Raw genomic sequence first — 21,246 nt, 5'->3', positions numbered from 1 at the left:
TCTGGAATTGATATGAATTCAATGCACAATTTGTCTTTGCGGGCCACCTAAAATGATGTGCCGGGCCGTATTTGGCCCCTGGGCCTAGACTTTGACACCTGTGCTTTAAGAAAATATTCATTCTTTGGTCATAAAACTACAATTTGATTCAAACACAGCTTTCAACTTGCACAAACTTACTAACAGATAAACCACCTATAAAAAAAATACAAAATACAGCTTCTAAACTACTTTCCCGTGAATCACACCAAGCAGTCAAATAATCCATGACATGTATGTGCCAGTATTTTCGCTTACGTAGTGTGTACACACGCTAACGCACGTCGTCCCCGAGTTCAACCATGAGAAGAAATTGAGTTGCTGGATCAATGTTGGCCGCTGGTGATTAGCCTTAATTGAAGAAAAAGAGCTCTGGGAACAAAGAGGCACGATGACCTTTTCTCTGTCTGTGCTAATAAGACACATTCACATAATTCACATCTTGCCGAGCACCATTGTCAAAGCACATCAAAGCTATGCAAATGGTTGTCACGGGGAGAAAAACAAGCCCTGCGGACGATTGACTATCCGTTGCCATGTTTATGCGAGCGAATGGCAATTTTCACTCTCTTGCCGCGCGCGTGTTGATTATTCTATCAGACAAAAGGAGGTCAGTGGCAGATGAAAAGATTGGCAGCATTGTGCTGCTGTGGAATGGAATGGTCTTATTCGCTTCTCTCTCTGCACATCCTGACTGAGTCAAATAGCACTTGTCAGCAGAGGGCTGTTTGGCCTGACATGAGATAAGAACGGACCAACTGGACAGTTATGTGCGAGTCCTCACTTCAGCCGGACGGAGTGAAGAAGACAGAAATGTACAGGTAGTGCACGGCCCCCGCGGGCGACGCTTTATCCTGGTAGAACACAACGGGAGTCGACAGTAAACAGGAAGATGATTACCAACGTCGAAGATCTGCTTGTCTTGACGCACTCGTGCGAAGTACACTCAGAATGAACCCGGGCTGTTGAAACGCGCTTACTCGGCAAGTTTTGTCATGTGGAAGCTCACAAAGACACAATGCCTTGCGGAAATTTTGCAATTCACACATTCAGTTGTTTCTGTCATCCATTCATTCGGTTTCTATTGAGCTTGCGTGTATTAGTGTCGCGGGTGAGCTGAGGTTTATCATCGTCTCTTCAGGGACCAAATTGTCATTATTAACTGTATTGTGAAAGGGGATGGAAGACGAGAAGTAGTATTGAATTGAAGACCGTTGAACACACCATTTTTGTGATTCAAATGTGAAATAATTGGGCAGCCGGTATAAATAGCCCCGCCCCCAATTGAATATAAAAACGAGTGCCTCCATTTGTAATTCCGGCATCTATTTGTAGGAAAATTTGTGGAAACCTAAAATGCAAAAAAAAAAAAACGCCGTGAAACTTGACTATAGTTTTAAGTTGTAATATCAACAATCACCACTAGATCGCTAACACATTTTAATTGCGCTTACACAGCACTACATTTTGCTACCAGGAGGCTCGAAATTATTCAAATACAATGCTACTAAATGTTTGCTAACTAAAAATAGCTAATATAAAATTCAATGCAGTGTTTAGCGGTCAATTCGTCCTCTTAAAGTGCAATCAGCAAAACTCAGTCAAAATAACCTTCTGAAAAATGAAGGTGGCCAGTTCCAGATGTGACAATAGAAGGATGATTGTCAGCAGTTCCATGCTCCTCTGGGATTTCAGAGGAAGTTGCATGCGTGAAAAGGGCAGTGTGAAAAGTAGTAATATGATTAGGAGAAGCAAAGCCGCAGGGGTGAACGTCTGCGTTGCGGGCTGTCGTTCCCTGCTGGGCCGAGAGCTCCAAGCAATCATGCTGATGTCAGGAATCACGGCAGATGAAATATGGCCATTGATTATGAAAGGCGATGTGTGTCCTTGACTTAATTAGAACATTATGTCCATATTGGGCCTATTCTTACATAAATCTTCACTGAAAATATGCGGGTTTGTTAAACAAACATTGGTTATTCCGTTTGAAAATAATGCTAACCCGAAACATAAAAAGTGGTTCTGTGCTATTTTGCATTCTGTTGTTCAACGTTATTATCCCGTCCAATGGTCCAATAATACTCCATCACAAAGAATTATGCAAGACATCTTGGATGATTATTTTTTTTCCTTTCCAAAGTGCACTTTTCTGGCAAGTTGCCCTGATTTGATAGATTCACCTAATTCATTTCAGAGGTTGATGCATTTTTTTTTTCCTGCCTTGCCAAATGAACAAAGTAAGGAGATTTGCAGAGCGCCATGTTAAAAACTGACATCTCTGATTAGATTTACTGACACACAGGCGTTTGATTTAATGCACTAATGTGCCATGCTCTGCGTGGATCTCTGACCACACCCATCACAAGATGCACACGGAGAGCTCGACTCAATTCTTTTGTTCAGATTCTCTTGAAAAATAGTCTGACATGATGCCCGCGTGATGCATCTCACTTCAGGTTGAGTCTCCGCATCTGTCGCGTGAATGAACGCACTCCATGTGCAAGAGCAGTCCTCTTGCATACAACTAGAAGCTTCCTTGCACCAATTCTGAGATACATTCGATTGAGTCCAGACGCTGACTGAGCGGCGATGTTCAATACTTGCTGAGTGCTGTACGAGCCCTCTGTGAGGCTAAAGAGAGCGACGTTGCTAAGAGAATGTTAAAGGACAAGATAGAAGCGGTTGTTGGCCTTTTACCTTTAATTTCCTTTAGGGGGACAAAAGAACAAGGCTGTAAAGTACAGCGGCTCTTACATCTAATAATGTCGCAAATGGTGCCCGAGAGAGACTTCAACAGCCAAAGGATAAAAAAAAAGTTTGTTCCCCTAACAAGGCTGGTTTTACATTATGGCCTTCCTGCTACTTTGCTGGAATCATCCATCCATCCATCCATCCATCCATCCATCCATCCATCCATCCATCCATCCATCCATCCATCCATCCATCCATCCATCCATCCATCCATCCATCCATCCATCCATCCATCCATCCATCCATCCATCCATCCATCCATCCATCCATCCATCCATCCATCCATCCATCCATCCATCCATCCATCCATCCATCCAGATTTTTGGGGGCAGGGCTAAAACAGGGCTAAGTGACACATTTGTGAAATTCACCCACTACTCTCCCAAAATGTCAATAAATATCTATCATATGCAGCGTAAAGCCAACAATCAAATACAAGCATCAATAAAAGAAAAGTGCGCTTTAAACGTATGTACTTACAAGCCAAGAAGAAAACATGCAAAGAAGCATCAATGCATGACCACCCACAGGGTGCACCCCTAAATTTACATAAACAAATCACATAAATAAAACGTATTGATTAATGATATGTTGTGCAAGCACGCTTATTTATCAGGAGACTGTCTCGGCTTCACTCCAACATACACGCAGGCATCTCCCCCACTGCATCTCTTTAACCTCACAATGGTCCAAGGCTCCTTCAAAACAAAACCCGTTGAAGGTAGCGACTCATTAGAAATGCACGAAGCAGAGGCTGAACTGATGAGATTCTCCAGAAATTGGTTCCTGATTTAATCAGATGGGCACCTTGTAGAAATAGAAAGCACTCATGCAAATTTAAACTGCCTTCCACCAGGTTAAAATCGACGCTGCATTTGCTCCCCCTGTTGTCTATTTGCCCCCCCCTCGCAGACTTTGAATTGAACACACACACACACGCACACACACACGGCGATTATCACCTAAGGTACGTACGCCTGCTTGCGGCTGTTCCCACAGGGAAGCAGGCTGTACAGCTTTCCCACTCTCATTTTTCATTGTCTGCTTATGATGCCCCATGTGTGCACTGACTTTCATTTAACCCCTCGCAACACATGCACACTCGTGAAGCCTTTCCCGTCACGCCGTCGACTAACAAAGCATACCCGGCGGAAACCCTTTTTTCACAATCCTCTTTTATTTACTGTCAGATTTTTTTTTTTTTTACAATTATGATTCATGTTTACACTTCACCTTCAATTTTGTTGTAATCATTAGAAAGACAAAACAAATTCTTCACGTGTGCCCTCACGTGTTGAAGCCTGTTATGATGCTATGCTAAGATAATCGCATCTAATATTGGTTTTTGACGAGGACAACAAATAGGAGAGGTTCTCCAGGGCCGGGCGGCAGGGGTGCATCCTTTGCTCAAGGACACTACGAGGGGTGACTCGGGTTCCTTCTGCTTGAAGGTCATCTGGCGTGTGTACACAGTCAGGTACCGAAAGCAAACAAACAAAATGCCAGGCGCGGGAAGCTGCACTTTGTCAGGTGTCTGAAGAAAATATTTAGATAGTGCAGACCCAGAGCTTCAATTTACTGAGGCGCTTTCTATCTTACACTGCTTGCTCGACTTGAAAAACAAAAACGTAAACATAATCTTGAATGAGAAATTTTCAAATGTCATTCTCAAAATCCTGCAAATATAGAATCGAGGAGACATTTTAGACTTTTGTCTTCTGGCCACACTGACCTTCAAAGTCATCAAGTCTAGTTGGTGGACACTTTCCGGAGCAGCATTTACGTGAACAATCTCGTCGGGATAGATTAAGTGCGTCTTCTTCCTCTGTGGGCTTTCTTATCTGGAGCTGGACTTAATTACCTTACTTTAATTTTACATCTTCTAAAATGACCCCACATGACGGTGACGCAAGGTTGTTTTAATTAAATGAAGGTGTCACTTATCGCGAGGGATCGGCAACGGTTACGCGGCGATGGATGCGGCCGATGACTACGTTCAACCACCAACGGAGGAACGATGTTATCTTCGTGTCATATGTGGTGGGGGCAGCAGCGATGAAGAAGATTATGAACGCTCCCATTAGATAAAGCAGACATGTCCACTTAGTCACATGTAATCGGGTGAGCTTCGTAATGCCGCTATGCGTTCCTTATTGTGTGAGTAAAACAAAATGGAAAGCCTAAGGGCGGGCGGGCGGGCAGGGATTGGAAGTCATAAGAACACGAGAAAGACAAAACAGGTAAAGCAAAAATAGTCTGGTACTATTCCCAAAGTTAGCGACAATGGCAGGCTTGTTTATGTTAGTTATATAACAATATTTTTAGAGTGTCCAGAGGCTTCCTGTGCAGTGCCGCCTGACCACATTTAATGGGAGAAGTGTCAGCGAAGCCATTATAGCAGCGGGAGAACGCACAGTCCCATTACATATGGCTGCTGGCTGCTAATGTGTATTAGCAGGACACAGAGGGAGCAAGGTGATAAAAAGTGATTTTGCAGTAGATGGCTAAGTAGGACAATGGTGGGAGGGAGTGTGGCACGTAGAGACACGGTTGGGGACGGACGCTGATTTTGACGTTAGCTTATTTTTCTACGCATTGGGCAGAAGTGGATACGCCCACTAAATGGTACAAATGAAAACAACGCAGGAGAAGAATGTTGGAGAGAGTACGAGATGCTCTTGAGAAAATAATGCCTTACTACTAAATGTTACTTGTCTATCTGTTTGAAATATCTCAGTAGTTCCATCGTTTTTTTTTTTTTTTTATTGTACCAGAATTAAGCCTATGAGGATTTAAAAACAAAACTGCAGTTAAGGTCATATAGTTATATTTATACATATTGAAGGAATTCTGAAATTAAAGGAGTTTAGGGTGAAGTATTATCCTCACGTGTTAGTTTTTTAAAAGAAAGCAATAAAAATCAAAATCATGCATAGAAGCAAAAAAAAAAAAAAAAGGTTGAGGATGGAAAAAGTTGAATACTTTAAACTGGCAGTCCTGATCCAAAGGCCATATAAAATACTTGATGAAATGGATGAAGGAAATCATGCAAGCATTGGAGAATATTAACAGACTGCACAAAGAATGAAAAAAAAAGATGACAGTAAGAACAGTCATGTGACTTCATTCAGTCCCTCACCTCTGTTATTCCTTCAAATAAAAATTTCGGGATTTGAAGAGAAACAATAACGGAAAGCAAAGCTACAAGAAATACGCCGGATCAATAGCAGGACTTATGACATGCTGTCAGGTATTGCAAATAAGAAATTAGCTGAAGGAAAAAGGCAATGTCACTCATCAATAATGTGCCTAAATTGTATGTTGACTGAGGGCTCCTCTTGAGCAACCAAAGCAATCGAAATGGTCAAAAACAAGACAGCCGACTTGTCTCAAAGCAACCGGTTGCATCAGGGTGACAGACAGTATTTTCCACTACTTAATAATTTAGGGAGGATTGAGAGCTGCTCTTTGCAAGCAAGCCAGTCAGCTTGTTGTGTTTGTGCTTGTCAGCTGCAATTTCCAAACAGTGTTTTTCGAGCACAGGGGGCACCTTGCCCAGCCAAGGAATCCCAAATGCTCTTTCAAAAAAAAATAAAAAATACAGAAGAGCGCATCTTCCTGCCAAACACATTAGCTCTCGTTCTTTACTTAAGCCTTTGTAGCACAGATCTGTGAGCCTCGACTCAAACGAGCACGGCTCATTCGCCAAGTTTTGCCTCTCGAGGAGACTCCTCCACTTGGTCTTTGACAGCCCCCCCTTGAACCCTGGAGAAACCTGGTGATAAAATGGATTGATGAGTGGGCAATCTCAGTCTGGCAGATGCTGCTCTGGCCAGGAAAGCTGGGATGTTGCCAAAGGGAGTGAAGACTTCATACAAACAAATAAAAGATTGGATTCACCACACTGACATCGGTTTTAAACGGTCAAAACAATCCCAGTAAAAATGTTCAGAGGTCATTAGAATGATTTGTAAAATCTATGTGAGAATTTTGACATGCGATGAACCTTTGAGTCATTTAATCTGTTGATGGTTTCCTGTTCTTTCCTGTTTCCTGCTCTTTAAATTTTGTTCCCCCACTTAGACGCATTGTAATGGTCTCCACTATAGTGTGAGACCTCAGGGGATGTGACACCATCTGAGAGAAGATGGAGAGCAGGCAAAGTGCCTCTGGAGCACTCAATGGCTTCATACATGTGATTTTGAAATCTTTCTTCTGCTATCTTAGTAAAGTACAAAACGGAACTCCGTGTCATCGTATCTTATTACCAGCGCAAACAAAGATAGTGCTACGGCGCCCATTGATTAAGGTGAGATTAAACACCGGTTTGAATCCTGCTTGGTGCACATTCACGTCATCAACTACTCCATCACTCAGGTTTATATTTTTTTTTTTTCTCGCCGCGTTGACATTCATGGCCCTCAAAAGCAAGCGAGGAAGCTTTGTGGCTGATTGCGCCGATATGACAGCTGATAATCGAGGAAGTGGAACACACATGAGTAGATTGGACGGCATTGTTCGCTAAATGACAAGATCTGTCTTCCTCTTCGCCTCCTTAATTATCCTCCCCGTTTATAATTACACGTGTGAAGGTCCCGAGGACAATCGCTGTTGTGTTGCGCTGTCTCCTCGCCGGAGTCAGACGAGATAGGCAGCGAGATGCTGCAGAGGCCGAGACCGCTAGTTAATGAAGGTTAGCGCTTGTTGTTCAAGATCAAGGCGTTCATTATGTGTACGACTTAAACAATGCACTTGAGTAACAGAGCTCACCGTCGGGAACGACTTGGATTGAAAATCAAAAAATTTAAATAATAATGCTTGTTGAAATTTTTTTGTATCACCTACAAAAAAAACAAAACGCTCATTTGCAGCACGGTTAGCTTGATTTCATAAATACCGAACCGAGCACATGGACAGCAAGGCAATGATGTCAGCGCATGTTGAAAAATGGTAGCACTTACTAACAATCCAATCAGTTATTTACTTGCAAATCGTCCAGCAGCAAACTGCCAAATCCACGCCATCAGTCACAACGACACACCCGAGCAAACAACAGTAATGGCCAGTGAGGGCCTCGGGTATTTATTCGCTGGCATGTGTCTGTTGGCCGTGCTAACAAGACAAATTTGAATTGAAAAGACAGCGAGGGCAGCAAGAAAATGGCCACTGCAGCAAATTGGCGCAAAACTAAAGACGTACAGTGGAACGAAAAAGTCTACGCAAAAAGACTCCAAGATACAGTGAGTCAGTTGAATTGCTCGCATGCAACAAGTCATAAACACAAAAAGATACATTTCCCTAGATTTGTTTGTTGTGCCAAAATCAACTAATGATTTAGAAAAAAAAAAATAGAAACAATAAAGCTTCATTTCTTTATAATAGTGTAATTTTATATTTATTTCTAAGCACACACTGATTTTAAAAACAAACTTTGTATAAGTTAATCTTCTGACTGGAACAAATTCCTTGCATTTCCATTCATTTCAATGGGAAACATTAGCTTGGTTTACTAACAGGGTCGCAGAAGACTAAAAAAAAAACCTAATTTAAAAAAAAAAAAATCAATAATCAATAATGTTCAGGTTACAGGTCAAGAACAGAACAATTTTTGTCTACCTCACAAAATCCTGGAATTTGAACAGGGGTGTGTAGACTTTTTATATCCACTGTATGAATTACCGTCAATACTACAAGGCAATATGATCCAAACACTTATCGGAGACTATTAGGAACGGTCAGCGACCTGCGGGCCCTCGGGTCGCCGTGTAATTCCATCTTAATGAAGGCGATGAATAAATGATTGGAAACATTCTGCATTTAGGAGTCTTATACGCCATCAGCAACCCTCTGCGGGGCCGCGGGGGACCACAGGGGAGGCCCCTTTCCCGCTCCTTCTCTATCCTTTAACCTCCAATTTTGCAATTTTTCTTTCTCACATTCCACCCCTCGCCCCTCCCTCCCTCCTGCACCGTTTCGTTATTGGCAGATAGCAAAGACCGCCATCAGTCAGACTGACTCATCCCACCGTGGGTGTTTACATGATGTTATTTTAATGCATGCTCATTTTGACAACTTTTTATTTTTCTATGATGCTGATTGTTATTTCACCGTTATTGCCCTCCCCCCACCCCTCCTTCTTCTTCTCAGTGATTTCAGTCAGGGTGGGGGTAAAAATGTAACTCTGAGAGATCCGACAATCTCACTCTATGGACCAGCAAACAAAGATGACAGTAATAAAAAGAAGAGCCAATTGCTTTTTCATTTCATTTCCACGGGGAAATCAGGTGGAGGGTGGAATAAAGGCGCTATAATAATAAAGTTTAAGAAAAAAGGGCCGATGGCTTTCCATTCCCTCGGCAAAGCACAAGCAACAGCCACCGCGGACAACCAACGCATCGCTCAGGGTCGTCGTCCGCATTATGGCAGCCAAGCCAAGAGGCTATGAAGCAAGCGGCGGGAACTTTACGAGTTAAAACATAAAGTCCCGAGCTCGGGGTGGACCGAGCGCCATTAAACACAGCATGGATAAAAGTGACAATATGGTCGAAGGAAATCAAACATTTTCCTTCACTCAACCCTCTTGGAACATGAACAGTTTTATTGTGTACATGCACTGAGGTGAGAAATAATTGTTGGTGGAAATTTGCAGATTTGAGAGAAATATAGATTTTGGTCGACAGCGCTTGACCGGGAGGTGACAATTAAAGTGTATCAAGCGTGGGAATAATGTGAGTTTCCTGATAATTGCAAAGCAATGGCTTCCATGAAGATGACATATGGTGGAAAGCAAAAAGTTAGTCCAATTACTAAACTTTATTGAACAGAAAGAGAGAGAGAGAGAGAGAAAAAAACAAGAATAGCAATCATGCTGATAACCACGGTCAATGTTTTAGTAATTATAAAGTTGTGTATGTTTTCTAGCACAAGTAATTCCTTAAACCTATTTTTTTTCCCCCCATAGATCAGTTTGGATCATTTTAGAGTGGTTTGCTATGCGCCTGTTTTTTTTTTTGTTTTTTTTAACAGCCTTGTATAAGGTAGCCTGAATAAATAATGGAGTAAAAGTACAAATCAAAAGTAAGGTACTGATGCTGAAGATCATTTATGTATATGTATATAATTGATGTAATTTACATATATATAGTACAAACATATGAGTATTTTTAAAAATATCAAAAATCAATTTAAAATCAATTTAAATAGTTTAAAATATGCTTTAGTGTAAAAAAAAAAAAAAAAAAAAAAAGAGTCAATTCGCTGTTAAGACAAAAATGTGGTTGAACAGTCAAAAATATTAATTTAAGTTGATTATCCCGCAATAAATGTCAAATAAATAGCACGGTATTCAATACTCCTATCACATTTTGTATATTTTTCACAATGTACCAATTAAATCCAACTTGGGGTAGATTGGCTAAACTCCATCGAAAACAAACCGCTTTTCTACCCAAATACGAACCTACCAAAAAAACGTACTAACACCAAAGTCAAGGGTGATAATCAAAGCAAACTATTCGGATGCAGTCTCAAAGTGAACTTTACATTAAAGACACGGGGAAAAATAACAATCCACATTTGTCTAAAAGTGCCCTAAAATGACAGATGCTTGATGACCCTACCAAAGCGGGATGTTTATGCTTTTCTTTTCTTTTTTTTCCACGGCATTATTCGATGCAGCGAGCGCCATCATTATGATGCTCATTAGCATGGCATATAGTCCAGCCATCTATGCATGAGCATCACGCTTAATGGGCCACAATAAAGACACCACTTTCTTTGTTTTATGGCTCCGTTTTCTAATGGCCTACTTGGCTTTCTTGCCTGCGCTCTCCAAGGAGCCATCCAGATCTCTTTAAAACCTGTGATATTTTCAACACGCGCTTTCCTCGAGGCCCACGTTTGCCTCCATTCATTCCAGCCCTCGTTCTATGCCCCCCCCCACCTCTCCCAGGCAGCCGGGGTCCGCCCGCCCGCCCGCGGTAGCCCGGGGCCCTTCCCATGCCTTTAGTTTCATTAGCGGGCCCCAGATGCTTGGCGGCTTAGGAAATTATGAAGGGCCGAAGCCAAGCGCCTCCAGATGGGACCCATCTATATTCAGATGAGCTGTTTCCTCATATTCCGAGCAATCCCGCCTCGATGTCCTACAGTGTCGTCAACAAACATGCTGACAAACACAAACACAAGTGAGAACAAACAGATGCGCGCGTTCGCACTGGAAGTCGTGTGCACGTGTCATGCACGCACAATGCGGGCCTCCCGGCCACACACACACACACATGTAGTATACACACGCACACACAGCTGGGAGGGAAAGTGTTTTAGCCGGCGCACTACAGTCTGAGCTGTCGGCTTAAGCTTTTATAGCTTTTATCTCGTTTTGTTTTGTGGACATCGAAGCCGGAGATTTAGAAAATGGCCATTTTACACTCGCATGTGGAGAATTCAACAGCGGGCACTTAGATGATTTGAATCAGTAGAGGCATGTGAAGCAATTTGTCGTGGCGTGCGCGTCAACTAAGAAAAGGTTACGGTCGGCCATTTTGACACGATTGCAGCGTAATGGTGATGAGTATACAACCATTTTAGTGGTGATCATTTTAACCTATCAAATCAAAATATTGTTTTGGAGATGACACCTGTTCCCTTACGCTCGAATCATATTTGTTTTTTCCTTTTGATTATTATTTTTCTTTTATTAACAGAGGCCTACCACCATTTTTGCATCTGATTGGTTGATTGCTTTTAAGAATTCCATTGATAGCCTTAAATCTATTTACAAGCCCGGCTGGTCTAAATGAACGTGGGAGAATTTTTAATAAAACATATTATGGATTCTATTAACCACTGCTAATAAAGGGCCTTGAGGATATATTTACAGGACTTTGACCTGCTGTTGGATTATTGTGTTGGCACAACGAAACATCCCACTTCAGCAGGTGGAACGGCTATATATTGAAGATATCAGTCCCACATAGCGTCCTAATATGTCCCATAAACGCTTGACAGCATGGCTTTGCGGAATCTCTACCCATAAGACATAAATTGGAGTCGTGGGGGGGGGTCAGCTATCCGTTGTGCAATAAGCTTCGGCAGCGTACAAGCTAGCATCGCTTTATGGCGATTCCGGACAGCAGGAGAGGACGCTAAGCATATGTAAATCCTCCGCAGAGTAAAGGAAGTAATGTAGAGAGAGGAATACGTGTTTTCCAGCCTCTTGGGACTCAACTGGCTTTATAGCCACAAAGCATTTTATTAAGCACGCGGGATCAGGTTGTGGAAGCAAAGCGGCGATCATGAGGTCTTTGGACTACAATACTCAAAGCAGCCGCTGACTAACAGTACAGTAATCAGGGGACTGTTGGCTGCAGAAGAAAACGGCAACGCCTCACCTAGTTCATTATAAGATGACACAAGCAATTTGTAGCTCTGCCTGCCGCAATCTAGCAAATCTGCCCCGACAAAAGCATTTAGATTAGAGCGCTTTCAGGGAGGACTGTGCTGACACACGTAGCCGGGCCTGTAAAGGGGGGAATGAAGTGCCTTTTTAATTCTCCTCCAGGCAAACATAAAACTGTCCAGGTAAGTCATTTGGGGGCTGAATGGAGAGCTGGAAGTTGTCGCCGCACCCCATCGCCGCCTTTTATTTCGTGGCGCACAATGTTGTTCAGCTCACACACGCGCAAGCTAACGCTAAACCATCCCCGGTGCTCATGGAGGAGATTATTAATCTATTTGTTACATTTTGTCCCATTATTTCTCCCACATAATCCTCTGTCACTTCCTCTGGCAGCCTGCTAATGAGTTTTTGTGAACAAGGGAGCTGTTGATTAAGATTAACACATCTCCATTTTCTTCATTCTCCTCAGTTTTTCTTCGACCCCCGCCCCTCCCTTCCGTTCATTTAATAGTAAAGAATATTGGCTCAGGTAAAATAAAGACTAAAAAGATTAAATAGAGAGGGAGTCATCTTAAAACACTTTTGTGACCACTTTTCTTACAAGTCTTTCAAAATAATAGTTGATATTTTTAGAAAACGGTCCAGATAGAATGAAAAGGCACGTTAGCATTTTGCCGCGAGCGTGATATGTTCCCGAATCGTCCCTTTTTAGGTCAAGTATGTAAAAACACACGAGGAATTTGTTTGAGGTTCACTCGTATTACTGAAACGAGTAACTATAACTAAAAGAACATTTAAGATGTAACTCATAAGTGGTACAGTCCATGATGGAGCTTGAGTATTTGCACCGAATAGCGGGTTAGAACGAGGGCATGATTTCAACATCCTTCATTTGTTTTGGAATTCTCACATACTTATTTAGCCAACACCTGGGAAAGACTAATGAGGAAGGAGGGAAATATGTGATAATGAACAATTTCTGTATCAAGATTAATTGGAGCCAATTCAATTCAAAGACAACAGAGGAGATTTATCAATTACTGAAAATAAACAGAAATAAATTAGTTTGTAGTAAAGAGACAAACATTGCCAGAAATGTTCGTTATTCCAGAACAGCCAAGTTTTTTTTTTTATTGTCTTGTGTCAGTGGGCAGTTATATATAACCGTGTTTGCTGCACGGAGCCAGAGCTTGAGGTCAAAGGTCGGGATGGCAGAAGCAAAGGCTACCTGAGACGACCGTAAACGATCCCGGGCAGCTAAATGGGTCACTTGATGTGTTTATGAAGCGGATCTGTTTGGAAATGAATCGTTAGTCTCGGTTTTCATGCTCAAATTAGCCGAGTCGGTCCCTGTCCTGTTTGCCCTTAATTAACAAGCGCTCAATTCCCCTATTAATTAGCACAAGCTATTAGCTATTTTACATCACTCTTCATTTGCTCACAATTAAAATGTCTATTATTAAAAGGCATGCCACGTGGTTAATTGTGTGAGTGGCTCTGTGGCAGGATAGGGGAGGAGAGGAGAGAGAGTAGGAAGCAGCGCTCCATCTCAAGAAGAGAACTCGGCGCCCCGACGCTGTCACGTACTAAATACATTCGCACCCAGATGAGCGAGCGCGGCGCTTCCGTAGGAGGACGGAGGTGGAGATATCATCAGCCCAATAAATGGCTATTAGCACTTGTGACAAGGAGCATAGATTTCAAGTTGTAGGACACAAGTTGATGCTATGGTCCAAGTAATATATGTACCCTTGGGGCTAATTAATCCATACAGTACCTGCAAGTTAATTAAAACAGTTATTGTAATAAATCACGTTACATTCCAGCGCCAGAATGATTTACTTTCACTACCCCTTTTGTCAATAATCCGACTGAACCAGACGGACATTGGAATTCTTTCAGCAGAAACAACACGGGTAAGTCCAAAAAAAAGTGCCTCGGGGGTTCTTTGAAAAACGCTGCAGAAATCCAACATTGGTAAGATTGGTCTCAGCTGTCTCCAGGAAGGACAATTCAAAGAGGAGAGTGGGAGTATTCTTTTTGGTTCCTTCACCCCGCATCACCTTGCTAACCCCTCAAGCTTCTGCCAAGGCTTAACAAGTGGCAAGGAAAGCAGCAGGGCAGAGCTGCGCTGATTGACAGAACAATTACTGCAAACACGTACCCCGATGGAGAGGTAGACAGCTCCAAATAGAATTTTGCCCGGCTGTTGCGTCACACGCTTACAGGAATACTTTTGGTAGGAAAGCAAAATTGGCCGGACGGATGGACCGAATGACGGACTGACTGACTGTGTCTCGCTGAGTGACTACGAGGTGAAGCTCTTAGAAGCTTTTCGGTTGACGACTTGTAAACCAACAAAAAAAGGAGGGACGAGGCTTTTTACCCTTGATGCAGTTTGGCTGCTTCAAACTACTTGGCAACCTCAAACACAGTTCATCGGCTAGCTCAGTTAGCGCTGAAGCTATTTTTAACCTCACACCTACTGAGAGTGAGGGCAAAATCGCAATGTTAACTCATTCACCGCCAGCTCTGTTAAAATGAATCTTTGACGTCTATAGTCGTCTATGGCAGTGAATGTAATTCATCGATACAACGATATGATATTATAATGATAATTAGTCACTGCTTAGTTTTCATTTTAGTCAGCTCAACGTGAAGGAATAATATCGGAAAAAGCATTTGTTTTTCTCAGCTCGGCAAATATCACGACCGCACCCTTAAAAATAAAAATGATTGTGTCACATTCCAAAGCAACCCATCTTACGAACCAACACAAGACGAAATTGAATCGCAGCCCCCACCGTTACAGTTGCCCTGATGTCTTCAGTCCCAACAGAGGCGAACGGAGTCAAGGAGTGAGGCATCGGTCAAGGAAGGCGTGGATGAAAGGATCCGGGATAAATTCATCCACGTGTAGCTGTAATGCCCAGCGGGACTTTAATCTGTCATTTGTGCTTCCCTGAGATGCCCCATTTTAGCCAAAGTCAGCCATGCTCTGTAGCCTCGGGGAGCCAATGTTGCAGGGGCCCCGGGACATAAGGCACCTGTGCCAGGAGATAAAGGCTTCACCTCTCGGGCTTGCACTGATATGTTTTTTTTTTTGATAGATAAAGATTGGAAGGATGGAAGGTGGGGATGGCGGAATGATCTTTTTTGGTTGGCCTGTCTACCTGTCTGAGTAATATTACTTTCTTGTAGTTTCTGTTCACCTTCTCTGTCAAGTTCCCTGTCAGTCTTGCTCCATTTTTCTCCCCGTTATCGGTGCTTCCTTCTGTAAGCGTCTTTATCCTGTCCTGTGTGAATTTGGATCAGGCGCTCTCTGCACAGTTTTTTTTAATGTGTTTTTTTTTAATTGAATATCAGCAACTGTCAAAGCAAGATTACTACTTTACGCTTTCTGAGTTTTGTCCAGCATTTTTTTTCTTTTCGTATTTCTACTTACAATGTACAGTACTTTACCTGTGGTACGCGTATATTAATCACTTAGAGATATCAAGTTGATTACTTTGGACCATATGAAACACTAAAATAGCATCTTGTAGTTTTGTGACTACATCTCTAGTTTGACAGCAGAGAAACGAGCAACGCAGGAGAGCCGAGGTGCATCATGTGGCTCGTGCCGTATCACAGACAGCAGTTCATCTGTCCTGCCAACGCTATCGAGCCCATCGTTTCCGTCCATTAGCCCGCAAGCGGCGTGCGGCGGGACGGCCGGCTCGGGGTGCTAAGGCTAGGCAGACGCGTACGGCTCAGGGTGGCAGATGCCTGGTGTTTCTGCGGATGCCCTCCATCAAGCGGTGACAGATGTCAGGGCTCCTCTTGGACGGCAACACTTCATCACACCACTGTGTTCTCCCTTCTCGCCTGGCTGAATACGGCAGGCTGCTTGGCAGACGCCGTATCGGCGCGCACCCCCGCGCACGCTTTTCTGCTTCCATCAGTCATCCGTATTATATCAGACAGCCGTCATAGCGGCAACCGATGGATCACATGCTAATTTGTGTGAGCGCTTTGGGAATCGAACTTTGGTCGTACTGGTGTGTTAAGGAATGTGCGATTTGTTGGGAGCGCTTCCTCTGTTTTAAGTATGGATGTGTTTTTCTCAAGGTAGGTGAGGGTCAAAGAAGTCACTTACCATCTTGGCCTGCTGGTGGACTTTACGACAGGAGACATGCCGTCTCGGTAGAGGCTTTTGGTCTTGGAGAAGTTGACTACATTGAAAATCACCCTCTGTAAGACAAAACAAGGAAAACAAGTCAGGGTAGTTTGGAAGCAGCATCAATTACACCAAGAATAATCAGAAGCTTATTTGTTATTATTATTTATTTTTTTGCTATTGGCCATTTGCAACATTTCTATATTGTAATCATATTTATTTTTATAAACCTTAACCTGAACTGTATGGAAAAAAATATGTTGTTTCTATATGAGCAAAGAAGAAATTTGGGAAAAAAATGTTAGTATGAAGGCTTAAATATTTTAGATGCAAATTTTTAATAAAATAAAACATGACATTTTTTGTGGGTACTCGCTTCCCCAGAATTATCAGAGCGATATATTTATTTTATGTAACTCATTAATGTTTATCTACCACTAATATTTCCAAGTCCATCACTTTAAATTAAATCATTTGAAACACTGCCTGTAAAGTTTTCATGATGAATTTTTTTTTTTTTTTAAATTAATTTATTTCTTTTATACAGAATCCTACAAAATCTTCGACAGGCGCAAACCATCACACATAATGCCCGCAAGTAATCCGCATTACAGTGCAGATACAAGGCTGCTTTAATATTCGGCTGCTCATCCCATGTTGCGTTAAAGAAAAAAAAAAAATCCCAAACAAGGCAGTGGCTAATCTGAAAGAACAACACAGCTCTCCACAGTGCCTCTGACTACCGAATCTCTGAGCTCATCTCTCGTGGACTAACATTTCCCATCTCACAACGTTGCAAATGTGGAGCGAGAAATATGCAAATCTGTTTTTATGAAAGTCAAATGAATGACGCCGGTAATACCGCACGGAGGTAAATGAATGTTATTGATGGGGCATATCAAATTACCAAGCAAGTCTAGGTGGTGAAAGTTAACTGGGTGCTACTGAAATCCTATTACAGGCTCGCCACCCTCCTCGCCCTCCCTTCCTCCCTCCCTCCCTCCCTCCCTTCCTCCCGCCCCGCCTAGCATCAGAGGAACGGGGATTGCGGATTGTGGCAGGCTGATTCAGACCTAGCTAAAATGACATCTAACTGATGTTGAGACTGGCAGCAGGCTCCTGTTGCAGAGAGATAAGACCATCGCTGCTGGCATTTCAATTACACTTTACTGCCCCGCACATCTGTTGCGAGAGCTACTTTTCAGCCTTTTTCCCCCTCAGGCAAATGCAGCATTACTTTGACTCCGCCGGCTTTCTTTGACTGCCTTCGCCATTCTTTATCCGCAACAAATTCAGATTGTCTTCTTCCTTTGCTTCACTCTTACCTACCGCTTGTAATCTATTTATTCGGCCTATTTAACTCGGAGGAAGCCGCGTGACAGACTCGCGGGCCTACGACAGGAAGGCTGAAACGCAGCCAGAGTAATATGGGAAGAAATGGTGGGAGACAAAGAGACAGTGAGATAATGGCTCAGAAGAGATGCAGAAGGGGTGGAAGACTGGAAAAGAAAGCACTTTTAATGGAAAAAGAAAATGAAGCGGGTGGGCGGATGTGGAAGACAGAGACAAGTGAGTTTAATGGCAGGCGCGTGACATGCCCATGGCCACATTTTCATCTGGTCTGTGAAAACGGGAAAGCTTACAATCAGTTTTAACTTTCCAACCCCGCCCCCACCCCCGAGTGATTTTAAAAAGCAATTGTTTGCCAAGATACGTTTTAAATGCGCAGCTAATTTCACATTAAACGATCTCTTGCGTTTATGGAAAATAGAACATTGGCTTTCTGGATGAAGATGCTTTCTTGATGGCGGGTTATAAATATTTAAAAGCATCCTTATCAATAACAGTGTAGAGACACTTTCAATAAATTACACAAAAAATACAAAATTACAAAAAAATATATTTTTTTTTTTCCATGATGATGATTGAATGATTCAGATCATTAAAATCGTATGGGGATCTAAGAGTAATTTCGACGGCGGTGTGCAAGTGTGTATTGCGTCTATATGTGCGAGCACATGTGCGACCCTGGAAGATTTAATTAGGCTGGAAGCAGTTAGAAGAGATTAACATCCATGCTGTCTGAGCTGTCATGTCGCTGAGGCGTGTCAAAGCCTTCCGCGGACCTCATCGCTGCATCGATGGCCGATTGGAACAGGTGTCTGACTCTTAAGAGCGTGCCGGACAATACCGGCAGCAGTACAAATGAAAAGGTTACGGAAAATCATAAGCCATACATTCTGGAAAACATAAATGAATGAATTTAATAAATTTCTGTCAGAATTCCATCATGAAGTTCGAAATTTCTTTTTAACCAAGCATTTCTATTTATGCTAAGCATATTGAAATATTATTTGAAAAAGTGCCTGCATAGCTAATAGAGTTCTTAAGCCGGCCACCCCCAGAGCACGGTTCTCTTTTTCAGGATAGAATTGCATTTGGAATCAAACATTGACCTTTTGATAGACATTGATCGGCACTACAAGCACTGGTTAAGATATCTTGGGAGAGCGAGAGGGTTAATGTTTCAGGCTAAAATGAGTTCACAGATTTGATCTCTATTACTCGCATCACATTACATAGGCAGCCATCTGAGGGGAAAAGCAGCAAACAGAAATTCTGCTCATGATCTCACAAAGAAAGATAAAGTTTGATTTGGCCCAATTTTAAGCACTATGCTTTGACATTGATTTATTTTTTCTCGCCGTCTTTGTTGTCAACCTCTCATAAGTCATTAATTCTTCTTGTTTACTTCTGAAATGCAAATCTTTACTAAGCCGTGCTGCACAATTATGTCAGTTTGCACAGACACATTTTGAATAGTAACCGGGCTGTCTGGAAGAATATTCCTGTAAGAGAAACTGATTATTTGTCTGAAGGAAACACAAAAAAAAGTATTTTGGTGGGTTTGAGGTGGTTCCCCAGGGTGGCATTTTCCATTCAAGCTCAGCAGCTCAGCTGTGGCTAAGCTTCTGTAACGTCTGGTGACAGTAGGCAAGGTCACAAGGTGGTGATAACAGCATGACAGGAAACACTGAGGGATGACCCAAAGCCCTGAAGGAGAGGGAGGAGGTCACAATCTTGCATGTGTAGCCTTGGACATGTTTGTGTGGGGCGAGCGGGAGAAGGGGGCGGGGTCAGGGGCATGTCAGGTAGCAAGGTGGACAGACACCATCCCACTGAGAGCACACTGGTGACCTTGAGTGGCTCTGCTCTACATAACCTGACAGACAGGTCACTGAGTAAAAGTCAGTGACACAGGAAGGCACTGGTGGAATTCTTGGCTGCCATACAAGTGTAAAATACTCACACTGAGTTGCATAATTCAACAAACTAAAACCAAGCCTTCATTTTACGTTCCATCCCAAAACCTTTATTAACCGGGAACTGTCAGATGCTCACTCTTCCAAACAAAAGCCGAAGGGTTTCTTAGTGAGTTTGTTGATTGATTGTCTGACCCAAACTAGGAAAAACTTCGAGTTTGACATGTAGTTAATCCTGGAACTTTTGAGACACACCTTACAAGTTTTACCATCCTGTATTAGAAATTTTCTTTAGTTGTGATTCTGTCAATCGTCATCCCCAATGACTCGGTATGCTTTGAAGACACAAACAGTACACGGTCTAAATAAACAAAAGTGCGATTCGAGGTTATCGATCGTCGGGGCCAGCAGCCTTTAAAATGTCAGCTTTTAATTTACTTTGCTCTCCCTCACAGGAAAAAAAAAACTATTTAAAACAGAGTTGTTGCGGATGATATCAGATAGCACAACTGACAGTCTTATAAAAAGCTTTTGTTTGGTTTAATTTTTATTTTGTGGCCGTGGAGCCCACGGAGCAAAGCAAACTTTACGCAAACTTTATGCTAACTTCATGCTACGTTATGGCAACCATGGGGGAAGATTTGCCGGGTGCCTCTTAAGAGATTGAAAGCAGCATCACAAAAATATCAGCTATGACTAAGACATGGAAGGAAGTCTCACACACACACACACACACACACACACACACACACACACACACACACACACACACACACACACACACACACACACACACACACACACACACACACACACACACACACACACACACACACACACACACCATGACATGTTGATGAATGCACACAAAACAACGAGCGGTTGCACAAACACTGCCGCTGCAAACCTTTGTTTATGGACGCATATTTCTCAACTCACACAATCAGCAAGCTGTGAAAGCCGAGTGATAAACACGACTTCACCTCGACAAAAGTGTTTTTCTTTTTTCTTATGCGTGTGTGTGTGTGTGCGTGTTTTTGCTTTACGCCTTCATTTAATCACAAAGCCAAATACTGCACAGCCAACAGAAACACGGTAGCACGTTAACAAGATCACAAATTAATGCAGCGATTTCATAATGACTGTGCATGCCTGCACAAAACATTGTGGTCAGCAAGGCTGCATATTGACGGATATTTGGAGACTCGTCGTTTTTATGCAACATGCGCTTGGACGCCTCCCAGGTAATAAGAAGTGTTGCTGGTCCAAAATAGTGGCTTTTATTTGCACCCGCTGCTAACATTCACAGCCAATAACAATAAATATTCGCGTAATTGTACACTGTGGCAAAAAAAAGAAACCACATGAAAATGAATCATTTAGGTCCAAGTTTTGAAATTTTCAAAGAGATTTTCTGAACAAAATACATTGTAATTTAATTGCCGATGTGCTTTTTGCAGAGCACATCAAATAAATGCTGATTGGATTTTGTGTTGCCTGGCTGCAATTTTAAGAGCCTCTATCAAAACCAAATGTATCAGTTGTATATGATACAGTAGAATCGCCAATAAAAAGAGTTTGTTTCTTATTAAGCCTGCTATATCATACATCCCTGAATTTGGGATGTTTTATTTTGA

General features: G+C 42.4%; 1 protein-coding gene across 1 annotated transcript in view; it reads right to left on the bottom strand.

Moving 5' to 3' along the window:
* The window catches only part of agbl4 (ATP/GTP binding protein-like 4), a 163,568-nt gene that overhangs the window by 87,434 nt on the left and 54,888 nt on the right, over positions 1-21,246 (bottom strand). The window contains exon 4 of the mRNA XM_037250705.1: positions 16,326-16,420. Within this exon, the coding sequence (XP_037106600.1) occupies positions 16,326-16,420 (95 nt within the window). The remainder of the gene's footprint in view (positions 1-16,325; positions 16,421-21,246) is intronic.

Source organism: Syngnathus acus, chromosome 4 (assembly GCF_901709675.1).
Source record: "Syngnathus acus chromosome 4, fSynAcu1.2, whole genome shotgun sequence".
NCBI classification, from domain to species: Eukaryota; Metazoa; Chordata; class Actinopteri; order Syngnathiformes; family Syngnathidae; genus Syngnathus; species Syngnathus acus.
Note: the sequence above shows the minus strand (reverse complement) of the source record. Positions and strands in the feature narration are given on the sequence as shown.